At 40.9% G+C, this 13506-nt stretch overlaps 1 protein-coding gene across 12 annotated transcripts in view; it reads right to left on the bottom strand.

Moving 5' to 3' along the window:
- The window catches only part of trpm3 (transient receptor potential cation channel, subfamily M, member 3), a 103761-nt gene that overhangs the window by 84338 nt on the left and 5917 nt on the right, over nucleotides 1-13506 (bottom strand). For 3 of the 12 annotated variants that reach the window (XM_079582697.1, XM_079582693.1, XM_079582699.1), the window contains exon 1: nucleotides 4748-5362. The exons of 7 other annotated variants lie outside the window; for them this stretch is intronic. In XM_079582697.1, the coding sequence (XP_079438823.1) occupies nucleotides 4748-4837 (90 nt within the window). In that variant the 5' untranslated portion in view covers nucleotides 4838-5362. Of the gene's footprint in view, nucleotides 1-4747; nucleotides 5363-13506 lie in introns of those variants that run through there. 2 more of the 12 variants (XM_079582692.1, XM_079582694.1) reach the window with 1 other exon arrangement.

Here is a 13506-nt window from a genome sequence, read left to right as displayed (position 1 = left end):
GAAAGCAGGAGCACGCTTTACTTTGCATTTTACAGTGTACAGTCTAAATAATTGTGTGCAAGTAAAAGCAAAAATACATCAATCTGATGCCAAAATCACAATCACTTCTGACTGCTAACCTTTACTACACTCAGCCAGAAAAAAATATTCACTGGGGAATAATATGGAAAACATGATGGAAATAATATTGTTTCTATAGTTCAAGATGGATATCTCTGCATCCAAAACATGCAAGCAAAATAACAACTTCCAGCCAAGTTAAGTGTCAAAGTGGGTCAGCGGGGGTGCGGGCTGGCAGACTGCAGTCAACCGGAAGTCTTTATAACGTTTTGAGTCGGGAGAAATTATATCAGTACTCAGCCAGTGCTCTCTAAAGCGCTTGTGCAAAAAGCAGCAAGACCAAATCAATAATTAAAACACTAAAAGAGTGGATGTGGAGTTCCTTTAGGTGTTCAGTCCTGGGATTACACATATTCATTTTTATTATAAAAAAAAGAGTGTGTAATCTTCTATTGGAGCTGGCTGTGATGCCGCTGTCCATGGTGCTGATTTCCCCACACGCCTTGAGTCATTGGCTTGAGTACATGGGCCTCCTACAACCTTTAAAACACAGAAAGTGGATGTGAATCCCTGTAGGTTGGGATGACAATAGCCAAAAATAATAATTAATGAATCATGTCTTGAGTCAGCCTCCAATTTAGCCTCTAAAAAAGGGAAAACTGTCTTGGTGAGCTGGTTATGATGACGCTGTCCTTGGTGCTGACTTCACCATGCTCAAAGTGATTGATTGATTACACAGGCCTCTTGATATTCTCCTAATATTTCCATAGCCCCACAAATGATTACTCTGACAACTTGTGTGAGGTGTATTCAGCAAGCAAAATTATAGATTTGCTGTTGACTTTTGGCTCATGTGTTAATAGACATAATGAACATAGACGTAATGACGAATGGTCCTATCGATGTTTTACACAAGGGGTCGTTTTCCCTCAAGATACGCCCTATCACATCAGCATGTCTTGACTCTTGGAAAAAACAATAAAATAGTATTCTCAGTAACCAGCTAGATTATTTTCAGTAAATCTATATTTCACCTTGTAGCGAGGCCGGCTCTCTTCATGTAGCAGAGGCCACGGTAGTCAGCCGTGTGCTCTGAACATTGGCCTATGACCTGCCAAGTGCCAGAGGGGCTATAGATGCTCGTGATGGTACATTTTTCATGAGGAGTGTAAGCCGTACACCCACTGAACATGCACAGTGAAAGTCCAAAGCGGCTTTTAGAGGGATAATACAACGCAGTGTGGAATTCTTTTACTCTGAAGCCGTTAAAGTTTCCAGTCTTAAAACGCACCTATTGTTTGGACTGTGCCTCTAAGATATGGGCCTACGCTTGACCCTTAAACAAGGATGAGGTCGTTGTAAGAATCGACAATCACTGATGCTACTTTATTAGCTTAGATTAACCAATTGCATGGGATTGGATTGTGAGAGAGAACCCAATGAGTTCAGAGACAAATACCCAGGTTTCACGATTTGTGGAACAAACCCGTTTACATAACAATATTGTGGACAAATGCCAAAAGCGAGATGACAGTCTTTGTGCGTAAATAAAGGAAGGAGGTAATAATTGTCAGCTTATGTTCTCGTTTTGCCTCATTAGTACGATAATGGTTTAATTGAAATCTCGTAATTTCGGTATTTGCGGCTTAATTAAGACATAAAGCAGTGAGCACAGTGACACCCTTGGAGTCTGGGGGCTCTATTCTCACTTCCTGTGCAGCACAACAAACTCCACGTGTATGTTTCCTCATTACACAATCCATCTGTTTAGCTCTTCAAGGCGCTGATGTCGAGACTCAATCAATCACTTTTCGTCCAAAAAAAGCTTCACAGCCATTACTCTGCACTTGAATAGACTTTTGTGATTTGGGGAAAGTTTTCTGTGGAGCAATCAGCTGCAGATACAAAACTGGGTGGCTCCACCTATAGGACACTGAAAGTAGTTTTCTTCAAGCTAAGGATGTACTTTTTTCCAGTGCCAAGAAACAAATTGCCCATTTTAGTTTCCGTTTTAACACATACTGTATATTAAGCGCTGCAACACTTTCCTCAAGCGAAGGCATAAAGCGTGGCAACACTGTGTCTTTTATGCAACAAATGTATTTTTAGCTTTCGAGTGATACATTTATTTTTGAGCTGCTACATCCGGCCCCCATGCATTTTGTATTAGATGGAGATTTTGTGATTATGGTTGGCTGCATTAGAATAAAAAGGGGAAACTAAAATAAATTGGCCAAGAAGATGAATGAGGCAATACGGAGGGAAGGCAAGACAGGGGAAGAAAAAAAAAATAACAACTTCCTAAAATGCAATTACAGCGTGTGAAATAAGATCATTGATAATAATAATAAAGAAAAGGAGATGACGGCTGATGAATGGTGTTAGGACATATTTAATCCCTCAGGTTTTGTCAACCTAATCTGTACAAAATCCTAATTTCAAACTAATACAAATCCAGGCTGTCGGTGTGCAAACAACATTTCAGACACAGACAGTTCCTAAATCCCAAATAATTCAATCAAGCACACACCGAGAGTGGAAAAACAACACAAGCTGAAGAACAGGCTCACCTTTTTGAAGCGCCACCGAAGGTCCGTTCAGCACCTGTCCCCAAACCACCTTTCATTGGGGGCGTTTGTCTTTTTGTGAAATGGCATTTAACCAATGACCTGCTATTGGGAAGGTCAGTGAATTGTGTTGTATAAAGATTTAATTACCGCTCAACACCGTGTCGTCAACTCCATTTTCATTTCGGTGTTATAATGGGGGAATTGTGGCGCAAAGGCTGTACTATAAACGAGCAATATATCATGAGGGCGACACAAAAAGGCAACAGTGAATTCAGCACAGCGTTCAGAGGTTTTGGCCAAACGCTGTACCTTTTAAGCACATACTGTACCGATTCTGAAGGCTCTCAGTCGTCCTGTGATTTTCCACTGTCACACTTGCTAGTCAAAATGCAAGACTGTCAGACATTTTGATTGCAATAATGAGAAGAAGAAGAAGCAGATGATAAACCAGACCAGTTGACGATGTTTCAAAATCTCTACCACACACAGTCCTGACTTGCTGTTTCACAATGTCTTGTCTTATTGTTGTAATATCATTATCAATACTCTGAGATTGAGTTTAGTTGATGCGCATCAACGAGGCTGCGCTGTCAGCATCAATAGTAAACTTAAATCACTTCAGGGGTTCTGCCAGGACAGACCTATACGGTAATTATTGTACGCAGGTGCCGCAGTGTGATGTGTTCCCCCTGGGCCTGTTTGTAGAATTCACTTGGTCACACACACACAAAAAAGTGTTTGTGCAGCTCTGGAAATGTATACGATGTGCATTTAAAATAAGCACGAGTTATGCCCTCAGGAAATAAGAAAACTTTCCAGTAAATGAGTTGTAGAGCAAAGTGTCCTCATCATCAGGTGATCGCCCCGACTGAATTACAATCACATTAGCTTTTACAGTGTATCCAAGGCACTGGCATTGAACCATTGCATCCTGGTCCATCAGAGGCACATCTGGATACAAGTAAATGTTTCTTCTGATGTAACTTTTTATTATCGTGCTGTGTCTTTGTTTTGCTTTCCGACACCACAAAGTCAAGGGAAATATTTTATGGATAACTTAAGCCCAGAGCAAGTCACACCACTGCACCACTCCAAGTCTTACGCAACACGCCATCCAACTTCAGCGGCTCAGTGGTCCAGCGCGCACAGAGGAACCTTCACACATGGTCACAACGACAAGTTACAACTCGGCGTCCGGTAATGTGATAATGTGGGCTTTTAATGAGAAATTCGACTGTCCCAAGAGAAGCCGGTAATGATTTACCACAGCAGAGGATGTCACCGACTTGTGCACTAAAAAACAGACTGAGGCGAAAAGAGCCTTGTTCAATCACTTGTTACAATGACGTTCATTTAGCAGGCTTTACAAATGCAAATGCTTGATATGATTGTGAGGAGCAGCTCCGCCGCCGACACTTTGATAAAGCAACATCAAAGTAGAGTAGGAAGAGGCATTCACGACCTCCAACAATAGCCTACTTCACACAGTGCCAGCAACTGGATTATGAAAGCAAATTAATGAATAAAATCAGCCCGTCTGTGACTCAAGGATCTCAGCTTCCACATCAATGCTGACATTTTTTGGTATCAAATGATTTCTCTAATTATAGAAAAGAGAGATATATCTGTAAGTGCAGGGGGGGCATTTATTCCCTGAGCTGTCTCACTGATGTTGCATATTCTCCTGTGTGGCTTTTTTTTTTTTGGCTTGTGCCACATCCAGTTTTACATTCTGATCTGCCATCTCCTCAGTCTCCCCTGGAAATCTGCCCTTAATCTTCACTATTCCAATTCCTTCACCGAGCTCTGTAAAAACTTCAATATTTTTCTAAAATCCATTTTTTTCATTTTGAAATTCATTAAGTGACCTCCTCATTTAGTCACTGACTGACATCTCCTGTGCAGCATAATAATGTTTGACAATAGGTATAAAAAATAATATAAACAGAAACAATATAAAGTCTTTTGGAGCGGGTCCTGTCTCTCGCGCCACAGACCGTCCATTGTCTCTGTGAAAAAACTAATGGAGCAGAGGGGCTGCCTGACACATTTTACAGTGGCCAGCATCTCCAGGGCATTCATTTTTTGGTTCATTTTCTTCCCGAGTGTAGCTTTACCTTGAGCAAGCGCACAGACGGCAGGAAGGCTGCATGGCACAGTTTCCTGATGGTCCAGTTGAGTGGCCGTGGAGCATCCAACTGGTTCATGTTGCCCGCTCTTCACGGTGCAGCCACTGATCTCCAGCAGCTTTTTGTGGCTCCAGGATGAGTGTTGCCCCACGAAGGGGGCACAAAAAGGAGAGTGTCTCCAATTGGCGACAAACGTACAGGTCCCAGGGCATGACCCTCGGCAGACGACCAGAGACCAGAACCTCCAGCTCACCCGGGCAGCGCTGCCCCGTCTCTACCACTCACTCAGATCCACAAAGTCTGAGGCAATCCAAGCGCACGGAGCATCTCCACATCCATTTGCAGGAGCGCACTCCGCTCTAGTGCAGGGGAAAAAAAATCTCCAGTGGTCCCAGAAAAACAAAGCAATGCACAGAAGAGGATGCACTTTGACAGAGGCGAAGGAAGAGGACAGACAAGAAAAGAGGAGACAGAGAGAAGAGGAGAGATGCTGTAGAGCGCAGTGCAGTGCGGTATAGCGCAGAGCAGCGCTGCGCAGAGCGGAGCGCATAAACGAAGCAGCCTGTCAGGCAGCGGCTCTCATTTGAGAACACCAGAGTCTCCGAGATGAGAGGAGGAGGAGTGAAAGAGGCACTGACATTAAATAAGATACACCCACATTACAGTGGATGAAACAGATACTATTTAATCTCGGAAAAGTAGTAAAAAGACAGAAGAAGAATATGGATGAATGAGGTGAAGCGGTCTGAGAGTTGGGCGCGCACTGCCTTATACTTATCCCAGCAGGAACTATGGCAGAATGACCTATTTACCAATTTGACTAGGAATTACCACCATCCATGCTAGTAAAACAATATTCTTACAAAACAGTAAAGGGGAGATTAACAAAGATATATTTATATATTTTTATCCTCTCATAACCTAGTACAAAGCTTATAGGACATGTGTTTCATGATTTATTTTATCAACGTCCTAAAGAGCAGGGACTGCCATTTGTTGAAAAACACAGATTAATGTACTAGTATACGAAACAAAATGAGCTCAAATTAAAAAAAATCAAGCTACAATGCAAAACGTTTTTTTTGTACAGCAGGTACAAAAAGTACTTTGTGTACAAAAAGACTGTTTTTGCACAATTGGTACCTGCTGTTGTATATTTGTTAATTGTTAAACAAGATGATGAATAAATACTAGAGAGATAGAAAATAAAAAAAATAAAAAATAAGAATTGTGTTTTCGGGATTGCTTTGGCCAATAATGAAAGTGATTGCATTGTCTTGTCATCCACACGTCTCAGCAAAAACAAAACACTACATTTAGTACACTTCCTGTACTAAAAGATAAACATGAAATTACAGCATCTCTGTCAGTGAGAGAGCGTTACTCTGCACATATGGTCTGTAGTGCATGAATCATGGCAATATGAGAAGCAGCCAACATCTATTGTTTGTGTTTTGATACTTAGACTCTTCACCTGACTGATGGTGTCGATCCCTGGCACCTCTGTCCGTCAGCTGCACCAGTGTTGATAGAACTCTTGAGAAATGTCTTTGGCATTTTTTCATCTTTCTGGTCTCCCACAAAGCGCACTTCCTTCATTTTGCCCCTAGATGGCAACATTCAAATGTACAATGTCCAGAGCCTCTGCTCCCATCATATCTAGGTCATTCTCATGAATATACTATGTCTCTCCCCTTTCAGCTGCCAGTAAAAATCTCCCAAAACAAGACTGACCCCATTCAATGTACTCACAGTTTCACGTGTAATAATTAATAATAGTACATAGTGTTGTGTTTCTCTAGCACAAAGTATCCACCAGAGGGCACCAGGTCCCCACACCTGCTACCCACGCTGTTTATTTTCTCTTCTCACCAGACTTGGCCGAGCTAATTATCACAACAACAATAAAAGCACTGGCAGAGAACAAGACACGACAAGATGGCAGTTAGTTTTCTCACACAAATTTATTTCACGGAGTTGGAGCTTTAAATTGGCAAAGTAACAGCAGCTGAAACGGGAGACTAAAGTTTACCTCATCTTGCTTGTGTCCCATGTTATGAATAACAAGGGACTGAATGCTATGTATTTATTTTTTTATTTTTTTAAAAAGATTTAAACATTTTTCTCAAAAATGTTAAATTGAGACTGTTCTATTTCCATATCGATTCCGAAGCATCTGGAATATACTGCAAAACTTTTGTTGGTGTTCAAGGTCGCATTACTCTGATTGAGAGCAATGGAGTGGGTCTGAACACTGAAAGCAATTGTTTGTTTGTTTTTTTTATATATTTTTCAAAGCCCTACTTTTTTATTACATTATCATTGTTGGGTAATCAGAATTTTAGATGTATGATGTAATAGTATTAACCTATTTGATTGTACAGTGAATTAGTGCCACTGTACAGGTGGGGTGTGGGCTGATCCTCCCAGAATAGAAATAGACCTTGTTACATTGTCTATAGTCCACTTGTGCAGAAAACAGAGACAGCATTTACACCTGACAATCAAACACCATCACACTACTGTAACTCCTGTTTTGAATTTAAATAGCAGCAGCGGTAAGTGATGTATAATGTATAGCAAACTTGCAATATGGATTATTTACCTGCACTGTTATGGCAGTGATAATTGTGTTGTTTCGAAAGCCAGTATCGTAAGAATAGTAAAACAATACCTGTATTACAACACATTCCTTTATTAACAATGCAATAACTGTATGTGACTTACAAAATAACACGTCTGCAGACACAACTGCTTCCATCGTCAATAGTGTGCAAGCATGACACGGACCAAACACTGTGACGCAGTTGAAATGTCTCTGAAAAGGTCACTTATGTTATTTTTATAGTACGTGCACTTTAGGATTGTCACACGGCTCAACTTTTGGAAAGACAGCTTTCTTTTGGTGATTCACTCAAAAATAATTGCATAAATTTTCATTTCCAACCATTTAAGTTGCATTTTTTTTTTTTTTTTGGTTCAGTGCATAAAAAAAAACGTCTTTGCGATGAAAAATCTCAGTGACACTACTTTTTGGTTTCTTGTGATTAAGATTGGAGGCATAGAACATTGCTCAAATTGTTTGGCAAAGTATTGGGCAGCCCGGGCTCTGACCTATCTTTGCTCATTCCCTTCAGTCTAAAATGATCCCCCCAAAGGCGCCCACAAATGTGACAGCTCAATATCTGCCTGCATATGAACTGAATCAAGTCTAATACACACTCACGCATAGTGCCACCCCCTACAAACTTTGCCCTGAGGAAGCAGGAAGACCTCTGCTGAGCCAGGAACACTGCTCCATCTGGGGCAGGGAAAGCGCCCAGAGATGCAAACCTCAAGCATTTGTATTAACCACAGCACAATACTGTGGTTAATACAACACAGTCTGCTATAATTGTGTCGCAAAGGAGCTTTCTTTCTCAGACTTCTATGGTGGCCCAGTTCATCACTGTTTGCAATAAAATTGTCAGTGATTTAATCTTTAAGTCGAGCATAGAACACAGTGTGGTCAACTTTACATATTTATAACACAGGAAAGTATAATTTCATAAACAAATGTATTCTGTCGCTTGTCTTTGGACTCTATCTTTTATGCAGCAGCCTGTGTGTCCAAGACAAAGTTCCCCTCGGGACAAATAAATAAATCTTGTATAGGGGCCATTCTCCTATTAATGGAAAAAAACTGACATTGGCGTCTACATCCCATCTTATCAAATTCAAAACAGCACACAAAATGACTGTCACAAAACATCAAGAATTCATGTCATTCACCGCCATCTCACCTATTCTCACATAATAGACTGAGACAAATTGCTCCTATTATAGTGTGTGTTGAGATACAATCAAAATCTTAAAGGAACAGGCCACAGTTTTTACATACCGAGATATGTTGTTACCTGAGCTTAGATGAATTGATGCACATCTGTCTGGTCTTTGTGCGTGTGCGTGAGATATTGTTAGCATTTAGCCTCTCCCAGCATATTCCTGTAGCTCCAAACTAGGGTGAAGTTAGAAGCAACCGCCCTCTTAAATGTTTTCCTTATAGTTCCCTATAGTATAGTTACACAAAATTAAACATGTCGATTTTCTAAGCGGATAAAAAGGGGAACTACATTGTAAGGCGTAATAACACTTTAGGAGCACTTCGACGTCCGCGCAGTAAAGTGAAAGTGCTGGGAGAGGCTATATGCTAACAACGTCTTTGGTCTATTTGCGTGACTGAGTGCACGTACAAAGAGCAGACAGGTACACATCAGCTCGTCTAAGCTCAGGTAAGAACATTTATCAGAATGTAAAAATGGTGACCTATTCCTTTAAATAAAATTGCAAAAAAAGTCGCAATTAGCAAAATTGAGAGACTATTTCTGTAATATCATTTACAGTCACAACAACAGTCACAGTCACAAATACCTCATTTCCAAAAATAGTGCAGTCCTAAAGTAAATACATGCAGCTGTGTCACAACAACATCCCCAACAACATCATGTAAGCAGAACAATATACAGTAACAGAAAGCAAAACAAAAAAAAGGAGCCTTTTGCTGGTATTACCTCATGTCAACGTCTGGCTTCTATCTTTGTCTAAAGTCAAAAGTACAGAGTATGTATTTATAATGTTGTCACGGACCATTATGTAAATGCCAAACTGATCCTTCAGGAAGACACTAAATCAATTGTATATTGGAATTCGCTGAGGAGAAAAATGTCACCATGATTTACCGTGTTCCTCTCTTATATACAGTATGTATGATCTGCAGCAACAACGCAAGCTTATTATTCATGTGAACAAATTAGAGGTCAGTCGAGCATCGGCATGGACTTCAGAATGGAAGGTCATTCATCAAGACAAAATAAACTATTTTGTGGCCGTGTTGCACCTAATTTAATGTTTGAAAAGGCGTGTATTACAGAACAAGGGCCACAAATGTGATATAGTGAATGAGAGAATGCTAGAGGAGTAAATAATGCACTAATGACCACTTTTGCACATGAGCAAATACTTGGTAAATGATCCCCAAGGTGAGACATGATGTATCTTTCGGGGAATTCTGTTGGCCAATTAAAGGAAATGTGTTGTATGTAAAGGTAAAGGTAAAGATCTAGGACAGATAAGGCATGTACCCTTGTCTCTGTATTTGTTCTTGAACACTGTTTGCATAGTTTTGTTTATGGCTCGAAATAATATTTTTTTCTCCAGGCTCAGAATTAAATGGGGGAAAAAAGGGGCATTCTTTTACAGGAGGTTTAATGACCTTTGGAGACAAAAGTGTCAAAATGACCTGCCCCCATCATTGGCTGCAAAAATCTAAAAGAGCAGAGAAAACCTTTGAGACTGAAACATGTTGTATCACCTCGTCTCATCCGTTAATACTTTACCTGCAGTCCCTGTCAGTTCAGAGCGCTACACACTTGAACACACAGATCTATAAATGGCAGATTAGCGACTCCTGATTACATCTTTAATCTTAAGAGTCAACAGAGCGGCACAGGCATGGCCCTAGTTTCACAACTGTCAGTTATGAACAGTTACATTGGAATAGTCGAGCGAACAATCTGACATTTCACTTTAATCTAATTCTGCTGCTCTTACTACGGGTCACATGATACAGTATATCACCAAGTTATTGTGATGACATGCAATATTCTTATTGCAAGAAACCAAAATATATCTCAAAATCAATAGTCTTCCATCTGACTGACATTTACACATTTACATAGCCATAAAGAAAAACACATGTGCAAAGTTTAAGTAATGATTTTCCTCATTAATTACATTTTAGTCGTGCTTTGGTCCTGATTTAGACAGAACTAGATGAAAAAGCAAATAGCTTTTATTTTTTAAATACACTTTATTGAAACCCCAACATTCCACCTGACACAACAACAGTGTTGGCCCAGATGAGGGTGTCATCTTGCAGGCACACAACTCCGCCCACCCCACGAGCACAGGGCTTCCCGCTTTTTTGCCCTTTTAGGGAACAGGCTGCGTAGGATGAGATAGAGCGGCCATTGCTCAGACAGGACTCGGGAACCTTTTTCAATGACTGGGGCTGATTGGGACCCGCTCAACTGCTGTGGCCAGTGGCATGTGGCGTCGCTTACAAAAAAAGAAGATTGTGTGCTGTAAGGGCACTAAAGCTGCTGCTTCGCAGACTCTCCTCATCTTTACAATAACATTCTGCAATAGACTCATGTACTTCATTCAGCATTTAGGCTACATCCTTTTTAAGTTCTCACAGGAACTACAAACTTCATTTATCCCACTGTGAGTTAAACACTGTCCATGTCCTGAGAGACAGAGAATACACCGATGGTCCTGCTCTGGCGCTGGAATCAAACAGTGCTGGGCTTTCTACAGCGCAGAAATGTAGAGCTGGACAATGTGGCAACAAAATGTATCACAATTTCTTTCTCATATTGATCAACCTTGATTTTTGATTCCATTTTTTTTTCATAATAGAAATAAATACATGTAGCTGATTAATGAATGAATTTTCCTCCCCCTACATGTTCCTGCAATGTCCTAAGGTGTAGAATGAGCCCAGACCTATTCACCACAACTGCCTCTAAAATCCTGCACTGTCACTCAAAAAGTTGTTACTTCAGGTCCATAGATATAATATAGTAAAGATGAGCGGGTCCCAATCAGCCCCAGTCATTGAAAAAGGTTCCCGAGTCCTGTCTGAGCCTTAATGGCCGCTCTATCTCATCCTACGCAGCCGCAGCCTGTTCCCTAAAAGGGCAAAAAGGCGGGAAGCCCTGCGCTCAAGCTCTGCTTGATTGACAGGCGGAGGAGCCAGTCAATGAACTGAAAATACTTCCAAATTTCGGGCTGATAAACAAAAACTAGCGTGGTTAAAAATATTTCATCTACCCCATTGTCACATGGGTCATAGCAATTTTTAGAAAAAGAAAAACTCTTTGGAGCCAGACTTTTAAGCCATTCTTAGGACGTTTGAAGTCCCATTAGAATGAATGATCCCAAGTGTCTCTTGGAGTCGCCCCTGGCCACCAGGGGGTGGTATTACAGTAATGTCAGCTCCCCGCCATAAGGACCATACAGAAGCGCGTTCCTCGCCCATTGTTCAGGTCCGAATTGCCTCATGCATGAGCTTAATATAGAAGGTGCAGTTACACGTATGACCTGAGATGGCAGTAGTACAAAATAGCCAACTTGCATCGAGCCCCTTTAATTAAACAAATATTTTATACAAAGCTCAGCTGAAACGATAACAAATGCTTTCCAGTTAACACACAAAAAAATCCGTTGTCCCTTTTAACTCCAAAACTAGGTGCTGTTTCTGTCAATTGTAAAGTCCCATGATGATTATTGAGATCGACAAAAAAGACAAAAGGGCAAAAGGGATTGGAGCTTTGATTTAATCTTGATTATTAGCCCAGCCCATGCCAACCCCCCGAGGAAAATATTCAAGTCCGGTAGGAAGAATAAGCTTTAGGTCCACTGTAGTACAAAACGTTTGCCATTGCGTCAGGTCTGAAGCTAAAGATTTCACAGAGTGTACATCCTGCATTTAGAAACACAAGATCGGGCCCATTGTGTTGAAATGGTTCAGTAAAATATTGCAATATAATAGGAATCATCGCAATACACAATGAATATTACAATTTTCTCCCAATGATATACAGTATATTTGAAGAGTCAGTGTAATGATATTTTACACAGATTTTCCAAAAGTGCACAGTGTTCTTTACAGGCCAAGTCTACAGGTATATATGACTAGAAACAATATGGAACAGCAAAGAGAGACCTGAATCTCAATACGGTCTGCGATTGATGACTGAAACTAATCCCTCTAAACTCTTGAGTGTGATATTGATATGAAATTGAAAACAATGTTTAGCTGATGATGTGACCTGCGCACAGAGGTTGAAATCTCCCACGTTGCCACGGTAACGCGGGAGTATCACAGTCCTGGGCCGCTGTAATAATTCGTATTCGAAACAGCCCAGCTCAGTGGCCCCGGGCCCCAGGTAATGGCTTTTATTGCCACACCGTTACTCCTGGAAAATACATACAATGGTACTATTGACCTCAAAGCGCAGCACACATGGCATCAGACAGAGGCTCTTCAAAGCAGCTGTTCAAAGACGACAACAACAGAGGTTTGCGATCAACACGCGCCTATTCAGAGACATTTACATATTGGACAAAAGAAGACCAAGGTATATGAGCGGATTTTATATGTCTATCCTTCTGTGTTCATGCGTTACCAGAGAAGTTACTACTACTACTATTGCAACAAAGTATAGTATCACCATGTCCCTACACATCACTGAAAGGCCTCTACATTAAATTATCACTTTCACTTTTTCGTGTCAGAGTCATGAAATGGAAATTATTGGTGAGTGTCAAAAACTCATCCAAATGCGCAGTGTCTAATGGAAGCTGTTTGGACTGAGGCGTGACTGAGCATCCCCAAAACCTCTGTGTGTGCTTCCTCACTTCTGCTGCTCTGAGTGAGAATAAATTAGCGCAAGGAAATCAGGGGAAGGCTGCTTAAAGGCGGCTTTGGAAAGGCTTTGATCAGAACCCATGCCAGTAATCTGACAAATCCATAAGAGGAGAAAGTCAAATTATGGTTCTTGATGAGGGGACTACGTCACTCTGCACAGGTTAGTGTTAGTGCTAGTATTACCGTGCATGAGATAACCATGCTAATGATTTTTTGATTCATTTGATAAGCTTTCCCCAAGTCAGAGATATTGACAATTTGTGTCACAGCAATT

This window comes from Gobius niger (assembly GCF_951799975.1).
Source record: "Gobius niger genome assembly, chromosome: 1".
NCBI classification, from domain to species: Eukaryota; Metazoa; Chordata; class Actinopteri; order Gobiiformes; family Gobiidae; genus Gobius; species Gobius niger.
The sequence above is the reverse complement of the archived record's forward strand: the minus strand, read 5'-3'. Positions and strand labels throughout refer to the sequence as shown.